Genomic DNA, 26774 nt, shown 5'->3' with positions numbered 1-26774 from the left:
CCAACTCGCTCCCCTTTGGGAAGATAGACGACAATGACACCATGACTGAATCTACCACCACCTTCCTCTTCTTCTTTTGCCTCATATCCAGGCTAGTGGCATCGGGCTTTGAGGCATGGGCGGCAGGATTCAACGGAGGTATAAGGGCAACAACGGCCTTGATCGTGGTCTCCACCGTCCGTACCACCTCAGGCGTCTCCACAGCTCCAGGAGCGCTGGTCCCAACTTCCTTGTTGACGCAAACGGCGACAACTTTCTTGGCTATGCATGGGAGCCGCATGATCCTAAACCCCCACCTCGACGACAACAAGAAGGTTTGGAACATTGCACAACCACGTCGGTGGTCTCCGGAACGACAAGGGAAGCTAAAGCAACTAACACCACTAAATAAGCAAAGCTAAGATAACACCCTACCACGTAAGTAACAAAGGAAAACAGAGTCAACAATCTTACCTGCCCCTGTCTTGGTGGCCTCCAGCGGAGGCTCTTGCTCGTGTCCCGAGGCCTCTGGCATGGCCACGGCCGCCGGGCCCCCTTGGCAACCCTGGCTGGCATCCGCCGACAACATCTTCAACAAGCTCGGGAGGGTAAATGTGCCGCAGATCGAGGCCGAAGTTCGCGGGATTTTCTTGCCGGAGGAGAGGAAACACGGCAGAGGCGGATGTGGAAAAAGCCGGATGCGAACCCTAAATCAACCCGGAGCTGGCATATATACCAAAATTGCGGGCGGTTTACGGGCCTCCCACAAATGTTTAACGGGTTGGGCCGTTTTTACCGTATCTGCTAGGGTCTTTTTTTTTGGCCGTCCCGTAAAACTGCCGGAAAAACACACTCCGGCGAGGTTATACAGGATCTGCTAGAGATGCTCTAAGCCCGCATACAAACTTGTTTGAATAAATAATAAAGTGCGTTATCTCGAAAAAAAAAAAACTCTCCCCTCTTTCCCCCCTAAAAAAAACTTCTCCTCTCCTCTTCTTCTTCACTATAAAAAAAAGAGAGAAGAAACCCTCGTCTATCCCCTCTCTCTCTCTCTCTCTGTCTCTCGCTTCGCCCGCTCTCCTTCCCCCGCCGCCGCCGCCGCCGCCGCACTGCCCGCACGCAGTTCCTACCGGAGCCCAGCGAAGATCTTCCTCCTCTCCTCTCGGTAAGCCCTAATCCGCTCCCTCTCCCTTCCATCTTCCCCGAGCAAGCCGACGCCGAAACCCTTCCCGCCTGACCTAGCTCCGACTCCGATGACGAGAGAGACGGTGTTCCTGAGAGCCCTGCTGCTCTAGTGTAGGCTAGCGAGATGCACCCGCTCCTCCCCGCTCTATTGTTTGCTGCGATGGCTCGACCCCCCTCAAAACCAGCCCTGCTGCTTTGGTTGTGGTGCCTGTGTTCCTCACAGTAGTTGTTTTTTGATGCTATTGTAGTTGATGCACCACACTATGGATGTAACCAAATTTCACCCGTCAGATCTACTGCCGTGCAATTATTCGCATATGAATTGGGTGAATTCTAGATCCTACTGTCAGTATCACGTAGGATCCTCATGGAATTTGTTGCTAACCTCGTATCATCTTATATGTTACTAGATCTTAGGATTATAATTGTCCATCAAATTGCTTCTCGCGGACGAATCTCTTCATCTAGAGATCGGTGATATACATGGCAGTTGTTGTTATATGTATGTCCTCACACTACAGAATCTGATAATTTTAAAATTCTGTTTTGTTTATATGCACAAGGTAAACATCAAAGAATCATCATATGTATTCTTTAGCCTTTGTGACTAGATATTTCTGCCGTTGCTTGGACGACCTGTTGCAACTTGCAAGTGTTGACGTTTTTTGTGTAAATATAAAAGCTGGACGGAAGCATGTGCATGCTGTTAATTTTAGTTACTAGACCTGACTATTCTGTTTTCCTATTAAGATCGATGTATTGTAGATTGTAGTGTAGCAACTCTGAAGGGTGCTCTCTAGCTAGCTAGCTTATGTAACGGTGAGTCTTGTTGGCTGATTTAGCATTTGCCTGTTAGCTGGTGGTTCTATTCTAGAAGGTTTTAGTAAGTTAATTGAGAACTTTATGTTTACTTTTTGGTGATGAAGGTATGCCATTTCTCTTTCCAATTGTATACCCCCCCCCCCCCCCCCCCCAACTTGCCGCACCTGCATCACGTTTTGACTAACTTAAAAATCAAATCTTCCATTAGCAATTAATTGGCATATCAATTACTGACTGTCACAGAGATGCCTGTGCAGAATCCTTTACTAACATGAAAATGAAATCCTTGACAGACTGCCTGCCAGAATGCCCCCGAAGAAGCGCCTGCACCTGTCGCCCGCTGGTCCCAAGCTGGAAGACCATGTCGAGGAAGCTGCTCCTGCTGTCTCTACCTCTGGCACGGAAGGTAGCATGCATGCTGAGTTTTACCGACTCCTGCTCGCAATGTGCACGATGCATACTCATCACATTCTTTGTTCTGTGCGGGGTCGTTGAGTGGCTTGCGTGTTTGATGCACTTAGCAGATTCCGAGGAGGAAGAGGAGGAAGTTGGCGACAGCGGCAGCAGCCGCGGGAACAACGAAGACGACGGTGGCAGCCATTCATCGCAGATTGACGGTGCCGACATGGACGAGTAAGTGATCGGAGTTCTTTTTTTAGACAGTTTTTCTATTTTGTATGCATGTCTCCTGCAGTTAATACTAGCTAGCTGCGAGGTGCAAGTCAGCCCCTCATTTGCTGTTACGATCAGTGCATTATCCTGTTAGGAAATCATTTTGTTCACTGGATAAACTCTATTATCAGATTCTGGAACACATACTTTGTCAGCTTATATCCCTCAGCTCGCTAATTGGATCAAAATATCAAATCGACACTTCTTCGGTCTGTCAAATATGAGTTTCCAGTGTTCAAGTACTCAGGTGCTAATAGTCCCATTATGAACACCTGAGCATTATAAATATGAGGAAAAAGGGACTAAAATATCACAGAACACTTGTAACTGTTCTATAAAGTTTTAATCAGTAATTGATATGCCAATCGGTAATGGAAGATTTGATTTTCTTGTTAGTCAGTGCTTATAAATTGTTTATTGATCTTGAACCTTGCTATCAATGCAAGCTGTAATCAAACCTTTTAATCGTTTATTGTGATTTGCTTGTTATATACACAGGAACAAGGTTATGTCTATTAGTTGGTAAATTTTTTTGGCCAGAATATTACTTCGTTATACTGAACTGTTGTTTCATCTTTCCTGTTCACAATGAAGAACATTTGTCAGAGCAACAAGCAATAGTTGGTCCATTGGATTAAAACCAGAGATGGTTTCTACATGTGTGCTTTTAGCTTCTTATCTTGTTAAAGTGTGGGATTAGTGAGCTGTCTTTGTTTCTAGTTGTACCTTTTGTTTTTATATATGGAGGATAATCAACAAAATAGCTTTCTCCTTTGATTTGGTTAGTCGCATGTAAATTCACCTCAAGCACATCTGACGATATGCATCATCATATTTTGAATACAATTGTGACGAGAGGGAATAGAGGTGTAGGAGTGTGCGATGATTGACAAGGAGGAAATTTGGAGAAACTTGATGTTTATCCCGACACGATAGGTAGCAAAGCTTGCTGAAGATTAGGCATCATACTTGGAGAAGAACCTTGTTTGCCACTGCCGCACGAATCAAATGACGCACCTTTGTTACCACACAGTAGGACATGTGTTGAAGTTGCCGCTTGTCCTATATGAGTTACTAAGATGCCACCATCCATTTCTGGTGGTGATTGGCAACATGCTAGAGATATGCTGGGCACGCACATGACATCGGAGTGGGATGAAATTGTGGAGGAGCGGACCATTAGCATAACGGAACTGCGAGACTGATGGGGGGCGGAGGGTGATGACGCAGCTGTAGTGTGGTAAGTTTTGGGCAGAGAGAGGTGAGGAAAGAGATTGTCTTCTCACTTGAGGAAGTAGAAGATGGAGATGCCTAATGGGGAGCAAGACAACACCACACATGGTGGTGCCTGTAGAGGGGGAGGGTAGAGAAAGATGGAGATGTTGCTACACGATTAACAACATGTGTCTCACTTGACAAGCGTGTTAACAGAATAGAAGTATGACTTGATGAATAATTCTATATGTTCCCTTTTATTTTCTAGCAACGCATGGGCACCTAGCTAGTCTCTTCAATGTACAGAACCGAGTGAACCATGCATGTATATTTTTATGGTTGCTCAAGTCTTGAAATGTTTGCATGCTAGGCTTAGTGTGATACCATGTTTTGTATAAACGAGGTATTTACAGAGTATATTGTTTTTTTATTTATGTAGCTGCTTGTACTACCTGCTGGAATTGCTGATGTTTTTTGTGTATTGTTCTACCGCCTAAATATTGTCTAACAATTGGTGATTTTTTTTGTTTGCTAGTCCATCCAAAGTGCACATCTTTGTCAAGAATCCCGCTGGCAGGAAAATCTGTCTCAGGGGTGTCCACTTGACAGACACCCTTTACACCATCAAGGCAAAGATCCAGGAGCAGTATCGCCTCGTCTTCGATGGGGTGCAGCTGGAAGACAACCGTACATTGGCGGATTACGGCATCAAGCATGATTTCACGCTTGACCTCCAAGAAAAGATGCAAATCTTCGTGACAGAGACGCTAGAAGGCAGGACCATCACTCTTGAGGTGGACAGCCTAGACACCATTGACAAGGTGAAGGCCAAGATCGAAAACACCGAGGGCTTCCCCAAGGTCCAGCAGTGCCTCATCTTTGCCAACAAACAGCTGGAGGACGGCAAGCGCACCTTGGCTGACCACAACATCTGTAAAGGGTCCACTCTTCTCCTCATCCTCCTCCCGTGTAGGCCAGATGGTGTGATGCCAATCTTTGTGAAGACGCCGGAATGGAAGAGCCTCACCCTTAAGGTTGGGAGCTTGGACACCGTCGACAGTGTCAAGGTGAAGATCTACGAGAAAAACGGCGTTCCTCCTCGACAGCAGCGCCTCATCTTTGCTGGCAAGCAGCTGGAGGACCACCGCACCCTGGCGGACTACAATACTGAGAGCAATGATACCTTTCAATTGGTGTACCGCCTTTGTGGTTGCTGAGCTGAATGGCCTGTCATTCAACAACCTGTTTTATTTTGCTAGAGCCTTCCTCCAGTAGTGGTGTACTATCATCATTCTATTACGTTAATATTGCTCCACTCTTGTTCCGTTGTTCTGGTAGTGGTGTGTTAATTAGCAGGAAAACTATCATTGCTAGTACGTTGATGTGCTGAGTAAATTCTTATCTATTAAGTGTCCTTGGGTGTGTTAACCGGATGAAGTTTCCGCCGATCGCTCGTGCGCGCGGTTGGATAGAGAAACTCTTGGTCACAGCCCGGTGAAGGGTCCTTGCTCCGCCCGTCCATCATTTATCTCTTTCCTCCCGCATCTTTCTTTCTCCTTTTTCCCTCATCGTCAGCCATGGGGAGCTCCTGCCCAGAGCTCGCACATTCCCCTCCTCTCTCTACTAACTCTTCCCTACCTTGACTTCCCGCTGATACATGGGGGAGCTGCGCAGCTGGGGCGCACTCGTCACCATGGTCGCACCCCGCAGTGTGGTGTGCTCGTGGCCAGCGGCGAAGACAGGAACTAGGCAGCAACGGAAATGCTAAAAATCCGACCAGGAATTTTTAAGCATGGCAAATCAAGCTTTTTTATAACAAATTATGTGTCGTGAGCATGACAATTCCCTTCAGCAAGCACGACAAATCCTTGCAGAAAAACTGAACATGCCAGGATTTGTCATCTTGCTAAAGGGAATTGTTGGGCTTGCTACACGTATTTTCCATAAAAACATTCGATTTTCCATGTCTAAAAAGCTAGCATCAGATTTATAGCGGGGTCCAAAAAATATATGTGATCTTTATCAGACTGCAACTGAATTCACACACACCCATGGTACCTTCAGATTCTCTAGGTAATTTTGCCACTCCATCTGGTATTAGAGGATACAAATGAGGTCAACATCATTTTATTGTGTATATGGTTTGGGGAACCAATGAACCTTCTCTGCATCCATGAACCCTATAGTTTTTGTTCTTTCATGCTCTCTGATTTATGTTAGCTTTCGGCATATATATCTTCCATGACCACATGCTACATATTTCATAACATTTCAAAGCAACTGAACTCTATAGCTGAATTAGACTACCACTAAATTTGAGCTATTTTGTGTTTCCTTTTTAGATCCCATATGTTAAAATGAGCCGCGAGCTCTCAGTTCTTGCCTATTTATGTTTTTACTTTGTGTATATAACTTTCATGACCATAGGCTAAATATTTCACAACATTTTAAAGTAAATGGTCTCTCTATCTGAATTGTACTACCACTAAACTTGAGCGATTTTGCCCTTTTTTTGATCATATATATATGTCAAGATGAGCTGCTAGCTCAATCTGCGACACAAATGAAGAAACAATACAAAGATGTCAAGTTAAAGTACTTTTATACACAAATGAAGGACATTCGTCTATATTTTCTTAACAGTGATGGTAATACTCTCTGCAATTAAGGACATTCGTCTGCTACACAAATGAAGGAACAATACGAAGTGGTCAAGTTAAAGTAGTTTTTCTTAATAATCTTCTTCCTTTTTCTTAATTGCGATGTTATACTCTTTACAATTAAGTCTGACGGGCTGCTGATTTCTACTAACGTGTTTTATTAGTTTCCTTGTGTATTCTTCAGGAGATCGAAGAACATAGCATACCTTCTGTTTAATTTGATGACTACTTCCAGTGAATCAAGAATCAAGTAGTTAATTACAAGTCATATCTAACTATTCAGGAGATAAAGTTATCATTGCAAAGTTTGTAGTGTCATCATAGATGGCTAGCCATTGTCAACATTATTATTTGAATGTTTTTTTGGTAAAGTCAAGCAAGAAAGCTACCCTGCATTACACTTATATGATTTTTTTTGCGGGAAACGACACATATATGTTATATCCAATGTTCTTTCAAGTTAGGGCATTATATTTCCTATTAAATATATTCCACAAAGCAAACACCTTCTGCTGCATATGGAGTTTCAGAAACATTCTTTTTTGTGAAAGTGCAAACCTTTGGATATTTCTACCTTGACTGGAAACTTTGTTTATCTGTAGCACAACATATAAGTGTTTCTTGTGCTGGTGCTAATCAGGCCTCGGCTAACTGTCCTGAGCAGTTCCAATATGCAACACGGAATATACAAATTATATCATGGTCTATTCTGTACATGTAGGTTAAATCACTTGGAAATAATTTAATACTCCACAAACAATATTGTATCTAAAAACATTGCCATCATGGTGTTAGGATTCTCATTACTTTGACCTATATAGATGAAAACATGTATAAACACAGAAATTAACCAGACTGAGTTTGTGTGAAGGAAATAAATGAGTCTATTGTCCGCAACTGGATGTATTTCTAAATAAATCAACTTGCTGATGCCAAGACGATAGACTTAGGAATCTTGATAGTATATTAGTGTTTTCTCTTACAGATAACAAGAACTACTCAACACATTAACGTACAAGAATGGTAGTTTTACTTGGTAACAGAGTGGAGCAATACTAGTGGTACTACAAATGACACACCGCTACTGTAAGACGGCAGCAAAATAGAACTGGTGGTTCAATCGCTGTTCAGGCAATCCATCTCAACAACCAAACAGGTAGCGGAGCATCAAATGAAGTGTAGACTCCCTATGAATGCTGGCGGATCATCAAATGAAGGGTACAATCCCTATGAATGCTGTAGTCCGCCAATGCGTGGCCGTCCTCCAGCTGCTTGCCTTGAAAGATGAGACGCTGCTGTTTAGGGAAAGGGCCGTACTTCATCTCGTAGATCTTCACCTTGATACTGCCGACCGTGTCCAAGCTACCAACCCAAAGAGTGATGGTCTTCCCATCCAGCGTCCTCACGAAGACCTGCATCATGTCTCCTCTCGGAATACACGGGAGGAGGACAAGGAGAAGGGTGGACTCATTCCGAATGTTGTGGCCAATCATGGTGCGGTTCCCGTCATCCAGCCGCGTGCTGGCAAAGACGAGGCACTGCTGAGCCTTCGGGAAGCCCTCAAGGTCCTGGATCTTGGATTTCAAGTTATCGACGGTGTCTAGACTGTTGACGTTGATCGTGATGGTCCTGCCCGCCACCGTCTCTGTCACGTAGACCTTCATGTTCATCTTCTCGCGGAGGTCGATCGTGGATTCATGCTGGATGTTGTAATTGGCCAGTGTAAGGCTGTCATCCAGCTGCACCCCACCAAAGAAGAGGGGGTATTGTTCCTGAATCTTTGCCTTGACATCACGCACGGTGTCCGATGGGTAGACCCTCAGGGGGGTCGTGCTGCCGGTGGGGTTCTTGATGAGGACATCCATTCTGAATGAGCAAAACAAACATCACCAATTATTTTCTTGTACACTGTTATTTAACACCGATGATTCCAACAAGTTGGAAGAAGAAACAACAAAAATCTACTGCATAAATACCTTGTTTCTACAGAACAATGCCTAAAGTGAATATGTACTTCTCAATGAACTGACCAACACTTTCTACTGGTATGGTGGAACCAACAACAGGTGAATCGGAAATCAGCTAACAAGACACCGACTTACTACACAAAAACATCAAAACAACTATCCCCAGCTTCGAACCGGTCGGCTGCCTATCCCCAGCTCTGTCTCCCCTGTATAGCCGCCACCCACTCTGTCCCCCACCTCAACCCCCCTCTCACCCGCAAGATAAATGGGGAAGAACTACAATATTTGTGAGATGAGCAACGATTACACTCCAATGTAGTCCTACTTGATAAAGAGAGTGAGCTCTAGCTACAAGATCACCGAATATGAACCATTGGGGAGCAGAAAAACAGGTCCGTACCTTGAAAGAAGCTTCTTGCTAGGCTCGGCCAGTGGGTGTTGTTGCTGCCGCCGGCCGGAAGAAGGATCGGAAATGGAAGGAGAGTTAGGGTTGGGGATTCGTCGGCATTTTATAGCTAGGGTCCGTCCAGTCGGTAGCACGAGCAGAGCAGGCCGCTCCCGAGGCCCAGAGCGACGGGCTCGCGAAATCCTCCGCGCAGGCAATGTGGGCCTATCTTGCTGCCGACCATGTCTGATTACTGTTCATCAAATCTGATTAATCAATCAAGGATTACAGGAACCAAATCTGATTACTGTTCATCCTAGCTAATCCATGCTCCTTCTCCAGAAAAAGTAAAGCTAATCCATGCTCAAGGATTAATCCATCGGAGCACTGTATAAAGACCTCAATCATCGCTAGTGAAGATCAGGCAGCTGATTCATCGGCTCCCCCCGCGCGGTGCGGCAACGCTCCCGGTGGCGGCGGCGAAAAACGCGCGCTCCCCTGGCCCGCGGCGCTCATCGGAGAAGCAGGGGTTCATCGGCGGCGCGGCGGCTATTTTGGCTGTCGTTAGTGATAACCAACCCTAGCCGCCGACTCTTTAACATATCGGGGAAACAAGAAGGCTGAAAGAGGGTGGCCCAAGCCACGTTGGGCTGCTCCGCCTGCCGACTCGCCCCGGCACAAGCCAGTGGGCCGATAGGCACAAGGCAATGGGCCGATAGTGGTCCACAGAAGGCGATTTATAAAGTAATAATCGTGTCTTGGCAGTGGTTCAACTAAACTAATACTACTATTGCCTCAAAAAAAAAACTAAACTAATACTAACAACAAAATATTCCCAGAAAAATCTTACCTTATGCCATCTCCAGTAGGGTTTCGTGAACGGCGCAATAGCCGCCGCCGCCGCCGCCGCAAGGGATCTTTGGTCCCCTCGCCTCCGGCTGCCATCTTGGCGCTGCGTATTTTATGAGAATGAAAGTACTCTCGTTTTTTGATGGTGCCATGAGCTTAGAGAGTTTTCTGTCCTCGCAGATCCGAGGAGTTTATGTTGATGTGCCAAGCTTTTTTAGTTGGTTTGATTCTTTCTGGATGTGAAATCTTTCATCGACACCATCGTGAAGATATCGTGATTCGATGGCCCGCACTTCAAAGGATCATCCTGGCGCAAGTGCGTTCATCCATCAAGGCTTCCCATCTTTTCGGATGGGCGAGTCAAGACGCTTTCAAGAAACATTATTGGTAATGTTCGTGCGAGTGAAAAAAGGACAACATCATTGCTCCAGCCCAATTGCATCCTCTTTACCAAAGTCTTTGGCGTATTTTTAGAGAGTTGAATAATAATTGGTTGTCGAATTGGGATAACATGTTAGTACTGGAAAGTAATAGGTATTCGTTGGTGGTATAACAAAAAAAAACTTGCATGAATTTGTAGATCGCAAACTTGAGGATTTGATTCATTGCAATCTTTTTGAAATACTGAGGGAGTAATAGTTGAACATGATGGTAAATGGGTTTTCTTTAATTAGTGGAAATATTTTATTAAAATTGATGGAACCATACTTTTCTTCATTAAACAACTTAATTTGGGAATGCCCGAAGTATTATGATGATGTCTGAGTAAAAAGTGATCGCAAATGTGCTAATCATGTGGCTTTGATCGAGGGTGCGTAACAAACTTGTAGCGCCAAACTGCCCTCTTAGGGGCGCGATGATTACGCTTGTTGCCATACACATAAAACACCTTTCTTCCTCAAAACAACCACCTACCTATTATGACATTTTATAGTAATTCCAAGAAATATTGTCACGCAACATCCACCCTTTGATTACATGACTAGATGTGTTCTTTCACAGTCATTTTGCTTTGCATGGTCATACAGAGATGACATGATATTGATGTGGCATAAGTCGCATAACCACTATCTTCATTTCATATATGTTACACTAGGTCACTGTACATCTTGATACAGTGCCAGAGGTATTCATTTGAGTTCATCATGCTAATGAGTTTGAGTTATGGTTAAATAAAAGTGTTATGTTTATAATTTCTAGAGTGTCTCCCCTATGAATGAGAAAAAATGAGACAAAGGAGAGATAGGAGACGTCACTACTACCCTTTTCGTATACGCTTGTGCTTCAAAGTAGCACCATGTATTTCAAAGATAGTTTTTATGTACTTTATGTGTATACACTAGTGGTACCTTTACATTATAGAACTTGGCTTGTATATACTTCAATGGCGACCTTTCTCAAAATGCTCTAGGTGTTCATGAGTAAGCAAGTTGGATGCGCACCCCACTAGCCCATTGGAGAGCTTTCATACATTCCATGGCTCTAGTGCATCTGTTGTATGGCAATCCCTACTCTTGACATTCACATCGATTATAAGGCCTCTCTGTTGCCTAATGATCAACTGTGTCGATGTGAGACTTTCTTCCTTTTTGTCTTCTCTTAATTTTTCATCATTGTTCTCTTTTGTCATTTAAGTGCTAAAGCCAGGACTCAATCTCAAGTATTGTGTGGATGTTGAATAGTTGACGAGAGAAAAGCATATCATTAGAATTCGGTTTTACTCCTGGTTGGTTTATGATAAGATTGCTTTTTGCCATGAAAGATGGAGCAATGCTAGATTCTTACATAATATTGACATATTTCTTGCCCTTGGTACGAGAACATATCTCCAACACATTGATTCATGAAAGACAATAGATTTGTTTACTTGTGTGTTTTTCTATTATTTTCTCAGTGTTAACTATAGACATTTTTCTTGAATCATTTTACTTTGATTTCAACATTTATTGCATCATTTGATCAAATTCATGTTGGGTTGCATTAATAATAAAAAAAGTGTTTGTTTTATCGTCAACCTACTCGAGGTCTAGCAGGAATTAAGCTTGGGATGCTGATATGTATCAAACGTATCTATAATTTTTGATTGGTTCATGTTATTATAATAACAGTTTTGCATATGTTTTATATCAATTTTATTATTGTTATGGACTAAACTATTAACTCAGTGCCTAGAGATAGTTTATGTTTTTCTGCTGTTTTGGACTTTTCAGAAAAATCAACTTCCCGAGGCTCGGAAAAAATCCAGAAAAAGATTTGCATTGGGAAGCTTCCGGAAGGCCTTGGCCCCACCTGGGCGAGCCCTTATGGTTATGGGCCCCACGCGGCCAGGCGGTGTGGCGAGGGGGGTGACCGTCCCCCCCCCCCCCCCCCCCAATGCTATGTTCTACCGTCTCTTGACGCCTAGGCCTTAATATATTGCTCCGAAACCCTCTAATTTCAGATCAAGTTTTTTTTGCCGCCTCACCTCATCTCTATTCCACTAAGATCCAATCCGAAGGCCTGTTTTTGTTTTCTGAGATAGCTACCCGCTTATTTCTAGCGGTAATCCGAAGGCCTGTTCTGGTGCTTTGTCGGAGGGGAAATCCACTTTTGGAGCAATCTTCAACAGCAGATCAACGAGCTAGCTTTTATTTACAGAAAAAGCTCAACAAGCAACTTCCAACAGGTCGCCTGCCCATCCTCAGTTTCCATTTTCTACTGGTATGGAACCAACAACAGGCGAATCCCAAATGAAATCAGCTAACAAGACACTGACTTTACACAAAAAGCTCAACGACTAGCTTCCAACAGGTCGTCTGCCTATCCCGGCCCCAGCTCTGTCTCCCCTGTATGGCCGCCACGCACTCTGTCCCCCACCACAACCCCCCTCTCACCCACAAGATAAATGGCGAAGAACTAGTACAATATTTGTGATTCCACTCCAATGTAGTCCTACTTGATAAAGGGAGTGAGCTCTAGCTACAAGATCACCGAAAATGAACCATTGGGGGCGCAGGAAAACAGCACCGTACCTTGAAAGAAGCTTCTTGCTGCCGCCGGAAGAAGGATCGGAAATGGAACGAGGGTTAGGGTTGGGAATTCGCCGGCATTTTATAGCTGGTCCGCCCAGTCGGTCGCAAGAGCAGAGCAGGCCTCTCCCGAGGCCCAGAGCGACGGGCTCGTGAAATCTTCCGCGCCGGCAATGTGGGCCGACTCCCCTCGCAGAGATTGCCTGCAGCTACAGGAAACAGAAGCGATTGATTACTGTTAGGCTTAGCTTCATCCGAGCTAATCCATGCTCATGGATTCATCATCAGTGAAGATTACGCTGCTGATTCATTTGCTCCCGTTGGCAATTAGCGACCGTGACTAAAGGCCGGCGCCCCCGGCGCGTGGATTAGCGACGCTCCCCGCGCGGCCCGGCAGCGCCTCCAGAGCGAAGCCCAGCCACGGCGAGGCGACGCTCCCGGTGGAGGCGGCCAAGAACTCCGCGCTCCAGGCCCGCGGCGCGTCGCGGCGGTGGACAGCTCCTCATCGGAGAAGGAGGGGTTCGTCCCCAACTCCTCGGCGACGTGGCGGCTATTTGGCAATCGGGTCCCGCGATTGATCGGTTGTCATTAGGACGGATAACAGCTTAGGCCGCCTGCATTTATCATATCGGCGACGATAGGCAGGCCGAAAGGGAGTGGCCCAAGCCACGTTAGCCAGTGGGCCGATACTGGTCCGTGGAAAAATATCGGGTTTTGGCACTAAACCAAATTGCTAGCCAAGTATATTTTTAAGAAGTTGGTCACAATTCCCTTAACATGCCCACCTCAACGTCCCACTAAGCAATGCATTTAAGTCTTCTCTCCCACTAAGCCAAGCAAAATCTGCCACATAAGCAAGTCATGCATTTACAATTATTTTTTCATTAGTCTATGCATGTAATGCTACCACATCGCATATTCATGTTAGCCATTCTTCACTTTTTTTAAATGACATTTTTAACTGTAATTCAAAAGTTTTTATTCTATTTTTAGACACATTTTTTAGTTGTTTTCAAGCTTATACTTTATATTCATTAGATTTAGTTTTTTTTTCAAAATCATAAGATTTAGTTATTTATTTACACTGCCATCTCACTACAACATGCGGGATATTGTCTAGTTCATTATATCAAGGGCACGTTGTGCCAAAGAAAATATCAAGAACGCAACGTTTGATTGGGTCAAACCCATGATATTTTATGTATCACAAATCTTGTAAACTTTAATTAACAGAGGTTGGCTCTTCTAAAAAATACCAAACCAATTTTACTTCTTGTTTATTTAGTCATGATGAGTATATATAGGATGTCGAGTTGAGGTTCACAACCTAGCAAAGCACGTACTTTCTCTACGGGCTGGCCGCCATGCTTGGTTAGCCAACCCGGTGATTTTTTAATAGTCCCTGTAAATGTTGTGACAACTTAATAAGAGCTTTGCGAGTTTTCCTAAAAAAACTAACACGAGTATTCCCTAAAAAAACTAATACGAGTATCTGCCATCAACAATCCAGCACGGACCTAGGCTTTCCCCCGGAGATTCAACCCAAGTAAGAGGGGGAGATGCCGATACACCTGAGCGACACCTCCAAGGAGGGGAACGACGCCCACGGGCGCCGCCGATGCATCACCGACTGAAGACGGACATGATTTTCATCTGTAACGTCGCACACCTCCAACCCCTCCACCGGATTGGGGCGACAATCTATGTTGGGTCACACCGCCACTGTAGCAGCACCTCACCATCGAGCCCATAACGTCGCAGAACACCGACACCCCACACGGCCGAGAACACGCAGCCCATCTTCCACCTCCTCCATGGCCAAAAGCTGCAGTTTCACCCCCCTCCCCCTTCAGCTCCGGCAAGACCAGGAATTGTCGGCGCTGCAAGCAGCAACTAGTCACACCACTCTGACGGACAGCCACGTAGCAGCCATGACCTTGATGATGTGCAGACCAGGCACACCGATGTACATAGAGATAAGCGCGCCGAGCCTCACTCTCGACCCCGAGCACCACCAACACCAGCACCAACCGTGGCACCACTGGTCCAGATCCGGTCCGTGCACCCCCTCCAACTCCCATGCGCCGACGCACTAGTAGAAAAAGGGCCATTTGTCCCGGTTCGTAAGGCCCATCTATCCCGGTTGAGGAACCAGGACTAAAGTGTCATTACTAAAGCCCTAGGCCTTTAGTCTCGGTTCTTACACGAACCGGGACAGATGGGCCTCCACGTGGCCGCTGCGGCGAGCCCAGGCAGGAGGGCCTTTGGTCCCGGTTGGTGGCACCAACCGGGACCAATAGGCATCCACGCGTCAGCAGCTGACAGGATCTGAGGTTTTTTTTGAAAGGGGGTGGTTTAGGGGTTTTGGGGTTAATTTAGGTTGTTAGCTAGCTAATAGAGAGAAGTGTCCTCTCTTATCTCCGTGCTTGGTTTACCAACGATACTGCTATGCCTAAACATGGCTTAGATTAAAGTGAAGGCAACATGTGGTGCATGTCGAAAGTAATACTAATCCTAACTTGATCAAGTTTGGATTGTACTACTTTCGACATGCACCACATGCATGTTGCCTTCACTTCAATCCAATCCATGTTCATTTCACCCACTGATATATAATAACTCTTCATGCTCGCATCATGCATCATTATAATAACAAGTCCTACTAATCATCATCATACAACTTCTACTCGTTATTAATAACAAGTCATACGATCATCATCCTCATAGTCATGGAACCAACCCTACTTAATTGTTCTTAGCACATGATCATCAGTATTAGGTAGGACCTAAATACCCTCTTTAAGGTAAAATAGCATAAAACAATATAGACCCAACTCTCCATTATGGAGAATGGAGATCATCCTGTCTCCAATTCTTGTGCTTCGCTTCCTTTTGCTTCCAAGAACCTCCTTACGACTGACCATACATTTTTTCCATTCTTTGATTAGCATGTCTCCACTTCTTTTAGAAATCCAGTATGGACAGTTGAGATTCGTAGGATGACCTGGATGTATGTTCAATACATCAAGGCTACCATTCTGATACATCAAATGAGGCACACAATCCATCGGGATTCTCTGTTGAAAAACATAGTATAATTAGTAACTTCCTAGTTAGCAATGATGTACTAGTTTTAAAAGTATGCAAAAGATGCACGGATGTCGTAATAGTAAAAAATCTTACCAGGGTATCTGCATGGTAGTTACCGTAGTTCAACACGTGCACTAGTGGCACGTATTGACCATAATGTTGAGGAGTTTGATTGTGGATATTGTAATTCTCAAGATCAGTACAAAATGCGATCAGATGATTTTTCTCCTGATAAGTTAATTCGGAGCCATCGGTGTAGTGGGTTTTGTCTACCATCTTCCGCACATTGTTTGAAGAATGAAAATAAGTTGTCAATGGAAATAAGCTGTCAACTATTTTGAAATAAACAATATAAATTAGTTAATAACTATGTTTGAGAAACTCACATAGCGGTAGAATTGGAGGTGTATCAACAAGAACCCAAATGTCCATATTGTCTTGCTCCATTTCAGGATCACCAAGATCCATGATGACAAGCATATCCTCATGAAAACCATACATCTTGCAAAGTGCTTCCCAATTTTCGCAACCAAAATGGGTTACGCTCTCAGAATTGTATAGATTTACTTCAAAATCCATACCATGATGGGTCCTTAGGTGGATCTTCTTTGTTTCCATACTTTCATGGTCTTCAAAACCCATCCTCTCCAAGACATAGCGTCTTGCATGGCATGACATAAGCTGGTCGAATTGTAAAACATGAAAATTACACGTTGAAATAGTTGAAGTCGTGCTTAATTACGAAAAAAACACTTGTCGTCGTTGAGTACCGTTTCAACATCGAAGGTCTCCTCGAGCTTAATGCTGAAGCGCCGATCTTCGTCCAGGTGAGGCCTGTCGCACTGACCTCGGTCGTGGTGGCACCAGTCGCACTCCCCCGAGAGACTTTCGTCGTCCGAGTACGACATTTCCTATGTTCATAATTCAAATATTAAACTTTTACAATTAAATATATGTACTAAAAAACCTAAATTAGATCATTATTATTCATCACAGGTTTACTATCGGTCTGTCGAGTCTTTTCTTGAAAACTCTCAGCTCACGTGGTGTACATATTCGACCGTCGGTGATGGTAGCTCCTCCTTTCATTCCCGAGTGCATTACACCAAATTGTCTAGCACACGGGAATGAAGGAGAAGCTACCCCCACGACAACAGTCGGGATTCTTTGTCCTCTCATATATATATGGTGCAGACTCTCCCTCACTGATTTTTCTCTGACATTTGCGACCGTCGGTGATGGTCGTTACACCTCCTTCCCCATGTGCATAACAAAGGTCTAGCACAAGGAGAAGAAAGAGAAACGACCCCCACGACAACAGTCAGGATTCTTCGTCCTCTCATATATGGTGGAGCCTCGACAAACTTAAATTCAACCTAAAATATCGTTTAATTATCTTTCTAACTTGAGGGTCATTGCATTTCAATGGTTGAAAATATGAGCAAAAACATTTCAAAATATCTTATAGGACTCATATTGACATGGAGATTTGGCTGGTCTCACCTCGAGGTCGGAGGGGGGTCGGTGACGGGGCCGACGGCGGGGATGATGGAGGGGCTCCTAGATTTCTGCAAAAACAAAAACCCCATAAGCTATCAACTAATCAAATGCATAAGCCTTGCATAGTGCTCTCCAATTTTAGCATTCAAAGTAGGAGTAGTATTCCAATTTGAGCATTCAATAAGCAATAAAAAAATAAATCGTAAAATAAAATAGTATTCAAATTAGCATGCATTCAATAAGCAAAACTACATCATCTCTTGCGTCCGTACATCATCGAATATTATCACTAATACACCTCGAATAGTATCATACATATAGCATCGCTAATACAGCTAGAACCATAGCGCCCGACGGGTATCGGCGCTGGCGATGGACACCCAAAGAGAAAGAACCATCACAGGATCACTCCAGTGAGATCCCTGAAGAACCTGCCAGGTATTGTCGAACCTGCCCTCCAACGCAACCATGTAGCGATGGACGTGCGCGTCCTCCTCGCTGACACGGTGACGTACCAACCCCGCGGTGTCCGGAAGCCTCGGCACCGTCACTGGCCCACGCGACCGCCACCAAACAAGGATCGGGTCAACGACGGGCTGGCTCCTCACCAACCTACGCCCCCAGAAGGTAGCACCTCCCAATACCAGCCCGGCGGAGCCTAGTCCTGGACATGGCCCCTCTGATCAAGCAGGCCTCCTCCGCCGAGTCGACGACGAGGATGCGGGATAGGCATCGTCGACGTCGATGCGGGAATAATTGCTTGAACTAAAAAAATAAACTAGTTCTATTAATTTTCTTGCTAAAAATAAACTACTTCTATAGTAAAATAAAGTAGTTTTTATTAAATCAACTAGTTCAACTACTAAGCACTTAATATAAATAAAATAAAGTAGTACTTACTAAAAATAAACTGCTTCTATAGTAAAATAAAGTAGTTTTTATTAAACCAACTAGTTCAACTACTAATTAAGCACTTACTATAAATAAAATAAAGTAGTACTTACTAAAAATAAACTACTTCTATAGTAAAATAAAGTAGTTTTATTAAATCAACTAGTTCAACTACTAAGCACTTACTATAAATAAAATAAAGTAGTATTTACTAAAAATAAACTACTTCTATAGTAAAATAAAGTAGTTTTATTAAATCAACTAGTTCAAAGCACTTACTATAAATAAAATAAAGTAGTACTTACTAAAAATAAACTAGTTTAACTAGTTCTATTATTTATCGACCCCCCCCCCTCATGTCGAAGTTATCGGGGAGGGGGTACGTATATCGACAACGACATACCCGATAAAAAATAAGAAGAGGAAGAAGAAAAAAAGAGAAGAAGAAGAAAGGAATAGAGGAGAAGATCAAAGAAAAAAAGGAAAAGAAGAAATGAATAGAGGAGAAGAAGAAAAAATAGAATACTCCTCTACTCCTCTTCTCCTCATTTTCTTCTTCTTTTTTCCTCTTCTTATTTATTTCTCCACTTCTTCCTCTCCTCTTCTTCTTCTCCTTCTTCCTCTTCTTATTTTCCTTTTTCATCTCCTTCTTTTTCTTCTTCTTCCTTCTTCCTCTTTTCTTCCTTTTCATTATTTTACTTTTTCCTCTCCGATCCACTAACCTAGCATCTACTATATATCGTAAAATGCATACATATATATCCATACATCAACACTACATATACATCAACATATATGCAAAAAAAACATATATGCATACGGCGGCCACGTCCACGGCGGCGGCGGAGGGGGGGGGGAGGGGCAGCGTCGGCGACGGCGACGGGGCAGGGGCGGCGCGGACCGGGGCAGGGGCGGCGCGGACCGGGGCGGTGACGGCGCGGGGCGGCGCGGCGACGACGTCGGGGCAGGGGTGCGCGCGGCGACGGCGACGGGGTAGGGGGCGGCGGTGCGGCAACGGCGTCGGAGCAGGGGCGCGCGCGGCGACGGCGTCAGGGCAGGGGAGCGCGCTGCGACGGCCTCGGGGCAGTGGGAAGAACAACTGAATCGAAAATTTCATAAGTGTGGTTTATATATAGAGAGCATTGGTCCCGGTTCGTGCCACCAACCGGGACCAATGCCCCCCTTTAGTCCCGGTTGGTGCCACCAACCGGGACCAAAGGTCTCTGCTTCCCGCCCTTTGGGCTGCTGAAAAGAGACCTTTGGTCCCGGTTGGTGGCACCAACAGGGACTAAAGGGGGGCATTGGTTCCGGTTGGTACCATGAACCGGTACCAATGCACACCTTTAGTCCCGGTTGGTGGCACCAACCGGGACTAAAGGCCTTGTGCTGCCCGCGTCGCGGCACGAAAGTTTAGTCCCACCTCGCTAGTTGAGGGAGCTCGAGAGTGGTTTATAAGCCCCACTCCTGCTGCCCTCTCGAGCGCCTCTCAAATGCAGGCTTACGGGCCTAAACACACCGTATCTGCCTGTGGGCCTACTGGGCCTTCTACGGGCCTGAATCCTGGCCCATGGGTGGGTTTCTAGTCGTATTCAGGCCGTGGTGGCCCAGTAGGTGGCATTTTTTATTTTTTTTCCATTTTTTGTTTTCTTTGTTGCTTTTTTTATTTTGTTTCTACTTACAACAAAATACTTACTGTTGCTATTTTTATTTATTTTATTAAGGTTATTTATTTTATTTTACTATAAAAGTTTATTTATTTTGTTTTGTTTCTAGTTTTATTTTGTTTCTACTTATTTATTTTATAAAAGTTTATTTTATTTTATTTTATTTTGTTTCTACTTATTTATTTTATTTAATTTTTTTGTTTATACTTATTTATAAAAGTTTATTTTGTTTATACTTATTTATTTATTTTCTTTTTTACCTTTTGTATTTATTTTATGAAAATTCTTTTTGCTTTTAATGTTTTGAACAGAAAATACTTTGATAATTTTAGTTGCATAAATTCTATATAATTTTAATTTCAATAATACTAGAGGTTTATAAAAGCTTTTTAGTTGATTCCTTTAGTACCGGTTCTAAGGCTGTTACAAAGGCATTTCATTTGATACCGGTTCTAAGGCTGGGGCCCCACGAGCACCTTTAGTACCGGTTCGTGGCATTTACTGATGCACTCGCAGCGGTTTTAGTCTCACCTTTAATAACTTATTACAACTCTGGACTTCTTGTGTGTTCAGAATGCAACATTCATCTATTATAGCAGGCATTTCAAATGAACTACGAAAAGGTTGAAAGTTGGCATGGTATCATCATAATAGTTATGGAGAGAAAGTCTTTACTTTTTCTTCGCTTGTGTCCTTTGCTTATTGCGCCTTAACCATGGATAATCTTCATCGTTTATCAGGATGCTTGGGTCAGCCTTGACTTTGAAGGGAGGAATTTCATGAAACTTTTCATAATCTTCAGACATGTCTGTCTTGCCCTCCACTCCCACGATGTCCCTTTTTCCTGAAAGAACTATGTGGCGCTGGCTCATCGTATGATGTATTCGCTTCGTTATCTTTTCTTTTTCTCAGTTTGGTAGACATGTCGCTCACATAGATAATCTGTGCCACATCATTGGCTAGGATGAACGGTTCGTCAGTGTACCCAAGATTGTTCAGATCCACTGTTGTCATTCCGTACTATGGGTCTACCTGTACCCCGCCTCCTGACAGATTGACCCATTTGCACTTAAACAAAGGGACCTTAAAATCATGTCCGTAGTCAAGTTCCCATATGTCCACTATGTAACCATAATATGTGTCCTTTCCCCTCTTGGTTGCTGCATCAAAGCGGACACCGCTGTTTTGGTTGGTGCTCTTTTGATCTTGGGCGATTGTGTAAAGTGTATTCCCATTTATTTCGTATCCTTTGTAAGTCAATACAGTCGAAGATGGTCCCCTGGACAACGAGTACAGCTCATCACAAGCAGTGTTGTCACCTCTGAGACGTGTTTCCAACCAACTGCTGAAAGTCCTGATGTGTTCACATGTAATCCAGTCGTCACACTGCTCCGGGTGTTTGGAGCGCAGACTGTTCTTGTGTTCATCGACATACGGGGTCACCAAGGTAGAGTTCTGTAGAACCGTGTAGTGTGCTTGAGACCAAGAATGCCCGTCCCTGCATATTATTGAGTCCCCTTCAAGCGTGCCTTTTCCAGTCAGTCTCCCCTCATACCGCGATTTAGGGAGACCTATGTTCTTAAGGCCAGGAATGAAGTCAACACAAAACCCAATGACATCCTATGTTCGATGGCGCATAGAGATGCTTCCTTCTGGCCTAGCGCGGTTACGGACATATTTCTTTAGGACTCCCATGAACCTCTCAAAGGGGAACATATTGTGTAGAAATACGGGGCCCAGAATGACAATCTCGTCGACTAGATGAACTAGGACGTGCGTCATGATATTGAAGAAGGATGGTGGGAACACCAGTTCGAAACTGACAAGACATTGCGCCACATCACTCCTTAGCTTTGGTATGATTTCTGGATCGATCACCTTCTGAGAGATTGCATTGAGGAATGCACATAGCTTCACAATGGCTAATCGAACGTTTTCCGGTAGAAGCTCCCTCAATGCAACCGGAAGCAGTTGCGTCATAATCACGTGGCAGTCATGAGACTTTATGTTCTGGAACTTTTTCTCTGGCATATTTATTATTCCCTTTATATTCGACGAGAAGCCAGTCGGGACCTTCATACTGAGCAGGCATTCAAAGAAGATTTCCTTCTCTTCTTTGGTAAGAGTGTAGCTGGCAGGACCTTCATACTGCTTTGGAGGCATGCCGTCTTTTTTGTGTAAACGTTGCAGGTCCTCCCGTGCCTCAGGTGTATCTTTTGTCTTCCTATCCACGCCCAAGAAGCCTAGCAGGTTCACACAAATGTTCTTCGTCACGTGCATCATGTCGATTGAAGAGCGGACCTCTAGGTCTTTCCAGTAGCGTAGGTCCCAAAATATAGATTTCTTCTTCCACATGGGTGCGCGTCCCTCAGCGTCATTCGGAACAGCTAGTCTGCCAGGACCCTTTCCAAAGATTACATGTAAATCATTGACCATAGCAAGTACGTGATCACCGGTACGCATGGCGGGCTTCTTCCGGTGATCTGCCTCGCCTTTGAAATGCTTGCCTTTCTTTTGACATTGATGGTTGGTCGGAAGAAATCGACGATGGCCCAGGTACACATTCTTCCTGCATTTGTCCAGGTATATACTTTCGGTGTCAGCTAAACAGTGCGTGCATGCGTGGTATCCCTTGTTTGTCTGTCCTGAAAGGTTACTGAGAGCGGGCCAATAGTTGATGGTTACAAACAGCAACGCGTGCAGGTTAAATTCCTCATGTTTGTGCTCATCCCACGCACGTACACCGTTTCCATTCCACAGTCATAAAAGTTCTTCAACTAATGGCCTTAGGTACACATCAATGTTGTTGCCGGGTTGCTTAGGGCCTTGGATGAGAACTGGCATCATAATGAACTTCCGCTTCATGCACATCCAAGGAGGAAGGTTATACATACATAGAGTCACGGGCCAGGTGCTGTGATTGCTGCTCTGCTCCCCGAAAGGATTAATTCCATCCGCGCTTAAACCAAACCATACGTTCCTTGGGTCACCTGCAAACTCAGCCCAGTACTTTCTCTTGATTTTTCTCCACTGCGACCCGTCAGCGGGTGCTCTCAACTTCCCGTCTTTCTTACGGTCCTCACTGTGCCATCGCATCAACTTGGCATGCTCTTTGTTTCTGAACAGTTGTTTCAACCGTGGTATTATAGGAGCATACCACATCACCTTAGCAGGAACCCTCTTCCTACGGGGCTCGCCGTCAACATCACCAGGGTCATCTCGTCTGATCTTATACCGCAATGCACCGCATACCGGGCATGCGTTCAAATCCTCGTATGCACCGCGGTAGAGGATGCAGTCATTAGGGCATGCGTGTATCTTTTGCACCTCCAATCCTAGAGGGCATACGACCTTCTTTGCTGCGTACGTACTGTCGGGCAATTCGTTATCCTTTGGAAGCTTCTTCTTCAATATTTTCAGTAGCTTCTCAAATCCTTTGTCAGGCACAGCATTCTCTGCCTTCCACTGCAGCAATTCCAGTACGGTACCGAGCTTTGTGTTGCCATCTTCGCAACTGGGGTACAACCCTTTTTTGTGATCTCTAACATGCGATCGAACTTTAGCTTCTCCTTTTGACTTTCGCATTGTGTCCTTGCATCGACAATGACCCGGCGGAGATCAGCATCATCGGGCACATCGTCTGGTTCCTCTTGATCTTCAGCAGCTTCCCCCGTTGCAGCATCACCGTATTCAGGGGACACATAGTTGTCATCGTCCTCTTCTTCTTCGCTGTCTTCCTTCATAACCCCCTATTTCTCCGTGCTTCGTCCAAACATTATAGTGTGGCATGAAACCCTTATAAAGCAGGTGGGTGTGAAGGGTTTTTGAGTCAGAGTAAGACCTCGTATTCCCACAGCTAGGGCATGGACAGCTGATAACCCACAAGTGTAGGGGATCGCAACAGCTTTCGAGGGTAAAGTATTCAACCCAAATTTATTGATTCGACACAAGGGGAGCCAAATAATATTCTCAAGTATTAGCAGTTGAGTTGTCAATTCAACCACACCTGGATAACTTAATATCTGCAGCAAAGTATTTAGTAGCAAAGTAATATGATAGTAGTGGTAACGGTAACAAAAGAGTAATGAAAGCAAAAGTAATATTTTTGGTGTTTTGTAGTGATTGTAACAGTAGCAATGGGAAAGTAAATAAGCGTAAACCAGTAGATGGAAAGCTCGTAGGCATTGGATCGGTGATGGATAATTATGCCGGATGCGGTTCATCATGTAACAGTCATAACATAGGGTGACACAGAACTAGCTCCAATTCATCAATGTAATGTAGGCATGTATTCCGAATATAGTCATACGTGCTTATGGAAAAGGACTTGCATGACATCTTTTGTCCTACCCTCCCGTGGCAGCGGGGTCCTAATGGAAACTAAGGGATATTAAGGCCTCCTTTTAATAGAGAACCGGAACAAAGCATTAGCACTTAGTGAATACATGAACTCCTCAAACTATGATCATCACCGAGAAGTATCCCGATTATTGTCACTTCGGGGTTGTCGGATCATAACACATAATAGGTGACTATAGACTTGCAAGATAGGATCAAGAACACACATATATTCATGAAAACATAATAGGTTCAGATCTGAAATCATGGCACTCGGGCCCTAGTGACAAGCATTAAGCATAGCAAAGTCATAGCAACATCAATCTCAGAACATAGTGGATACTAGGGATCAAACCCTAACAAAACTAACTCGATTACATGATAAATCTCATCCAACCCATCACTGTCCAGCAAGCCTACGATGGAATTACTCACGCACGGCGGTGAGCATCATGAAATTGGTGATGGAGGATGGTTGATGATGACGACGGCGACGAATCCCCCTCTCTGGAGCCCCGAACGGACTCCGGATCAGCCCTCCCGAGAGGTTTTTGGGCTTGGCGGCGGCTCCGTATCGTAAAACGCGATTATTTCTTCTCCTTGATTTTTCTCCCCGAACGTGAATATATAGAGTTGGAGTTGAGGTCGGTGGAGCACCAGGGGGCCCACGAGGCAGGGGGCGCGCCCTAGGGGGGCGCCCCCCACCCTCGTGGACAGGGTGTGGGCCCCCTGGTCTTCATCTTTGGCAAGGATTTTTTATTATTTCCAAAAAGACGTTCCGTGAAGTTTTAGGTCATTCCGAGAACTTTTGTTTTCCGCACATAAACAACACCATGGCAATTCTGCTGAAAACAGCGTCAGTCCGGGTTAGTTCCATTCAAATTATGCAAGTTAGAGTCCAAAACAAGGGCAAAAGTGTTTGAAAAAGTAGATACGTCGGAGACGTACCAACAGCACATAAAATATTCTGCTTGTTTGCCTCAGCCACTTCGAGAAAATTATGCACGCCCTTAATGTACTCGGAGGTGTTTCTGTCACCATACATCCATTGCCGATTCATCTGCGTGCATTATATATAATTATGTGTGTCAAAAGTAAGAAAATTAGACAAGTATCTATCTAAAGTAAGAATTTTTTTTCTTTCAGAAAGAAGATAAGAACAAGAGGCTCACCACGGTGGTGCCAGCGACGAGATCGGCGCGGGCGGTCGACGGCGGTGAAGACGGGGACGGAGCGTGACGGACCGCTAAACCTAGACAAATCTCGAAAAAAAGGAGCTCGGAGGTCGAGCTTCAAGAGGAGAAAGATTAACTAGTGTGGCTCGGGCATTTCATCGAACACCTCATGTGCTTAGGAGGTGAGCTTGAGCACCCAAATGCCCTCCCCTCGCCGGCCAGCAAAAAACAGAGCACTGTGGAGTGCTCTGCTGCGGCGATAGGGTATATATAGGCAACTCATTTGTCCCGGTTCGTGGCTGTAATCGGGTCTAAAGCTCCCCCTTCTGTCCCGGTTCGAGCTAAGAACCGGGACCAATGGCTGTGGGCCAGGAGCGAGGCCCATTGGTCCCGGTTCGTGCCTAGAACCGGGACAAATGGGTCCAGACGAACCGGGACCAATGCCCACGAGGCCCAGGCCGCCCCCCGGGCTCACGAACCGGGACGAATGCCCCCCATGGGTCCCGGTTCGTGAATGAACCGGGACTAATGGGCTGGCCAGGCCCGAACCAAAGCCCTGTTTTCCACTAGTGACGACATCTTCCACACCGGCTTCAGCAGAGGACACACCGCCTTCCCAGCAACCGCAACGGCTCCCAACCATCGCTCCTGGCCGAGATCCACTACGCCGCAGCCGCCATGGCCCGACCACGCCGCATCCGAAGCCTCCCACACCGACGCCACCAGAAAGACCGCCCGCACTCTAGCGCCTCCTCTACGAGCTCAAGGTCGTGCTCCTCACCATGCTCCCACCATCGCGCCCCGCCGCCCTGGAATAGACGACTCCTGTCGCCCACTTGATGTCGCTCCCCGCGCGAGGGAGGCCCATCGAGGTGCGCCGCTCTCTCCCGCAGCCTTCGGGAATTGGGCGCCGCCACCACCGCCGGTGCCGGGGGCGGCGGCCCGGGAATCAAAGCGAGGAGGGTCTCACGGTGCTAGGGTTTGCTCCTCCAGAGCCGCCCGTAGGAGAGGCCCGGGAGGGAGTGGGTAAAAAATCTTTATGTAACATTGCGGAGTTCTAGGAGTCTTTCCCCCTCCTTTATTGCTTGATATGGACACTCATGCGTATTCGAGAAAAAAAAATTGGACTGGCTCTCAACAATGCTAAACTTTACCTCAAGAACAATGACAAAACGGCTACACTTTACCTCCGTATGTGTAGTATTATTGGGACCTACGTGTCCTCTTCCTATTAGTCCCAACTTTTACTGTGTGGGTCCCTGTGATTTCCAAGCAGCTGATGCCAGATTAATCCGTAAATATATTTGTAGCGTTGGTCCTGCAATGCAATGCATTGATTCATGGACTCTGACCAGCAAAGCAAAGGACGGTGGG

General features: G+C 45.1%; 2 protein-coding genes across 3 annotated transcripts; one reads left to right on the top strand and one right to left on the bottom strand.

The window, feature by feature from the left end:
* Positions 1–1003: 1003 nt before the first annotated feature.
* On the top strand, positions 1004–5301 carry LOC123080816 (polyubiquitin). Of its 2 annotated transcripts, none has more exons than XM_044503771.1 (4): positions 1004–1144; positions 2280–2392; positions 2508–2619; positions 4409–5301. In XM_044503771.1, exons 2-4 carry the CDS (start codon positions 2293–2295, stop codon positions 5088–5090), a joined length of 894 nt encoding a protein of 297 aa, XP_044359706.1. In that variant the 5' UTR covers positions 1004–1144; positions 2280–2292; the 3' UTR covers positions 5091–5301. The 2 variants fall into 2 exon arrangements, with proteins under 2 accessions (XP_044359706.1, XP_044359707.1); XM_044503772.1 differs by having other exon boundaries at positions 1005–1144; positions 2511–2619.
* Positions 5302–7420: 2119 nt separating this feature from the next.
* Positions 7421–9353, bottom strand: LOC123080817 (polyubiquitin). Its single transcript, XM_044503773.1, has 2 exons — positions 8901–9353; positions 7421–8399 (listed from the first exon to the last, which is right to left on the bottom strand). Exon 2 carries the CDS (start codon positions 8396–8398, stop codon positions 7721–7723), a length of 678 nt encoding a protein of 225 aa, XP_044359708.1. The 5' UTR covers position 8399; positions 8901–9353; the 3' UTR covers positions 7421–7720.
* Positions 9354–26774: the final 17421 nt, after the last annotated feature.

The sequence above is a fragment of the Triticum aestivum genome, chromosome 3D (assembly GCF_018294505.1).
Source record: "Triticum aestivum cultivar Chinese Spring chromosome 3D, IWGSC CS RefSeq v2.1, whole genome shotgun sequence".
Taxonomy (NCBI): Eukaryota; Viridiplantae; Streptophyta; class Magnoliopsida; order Poales; family Poaceae; genus Triticum; species Triticum aestivum.
Note: the sequence above shows the minus strand (reverse complement) of the source record. Positions and strands in the feature narration are given on the sequence as shown.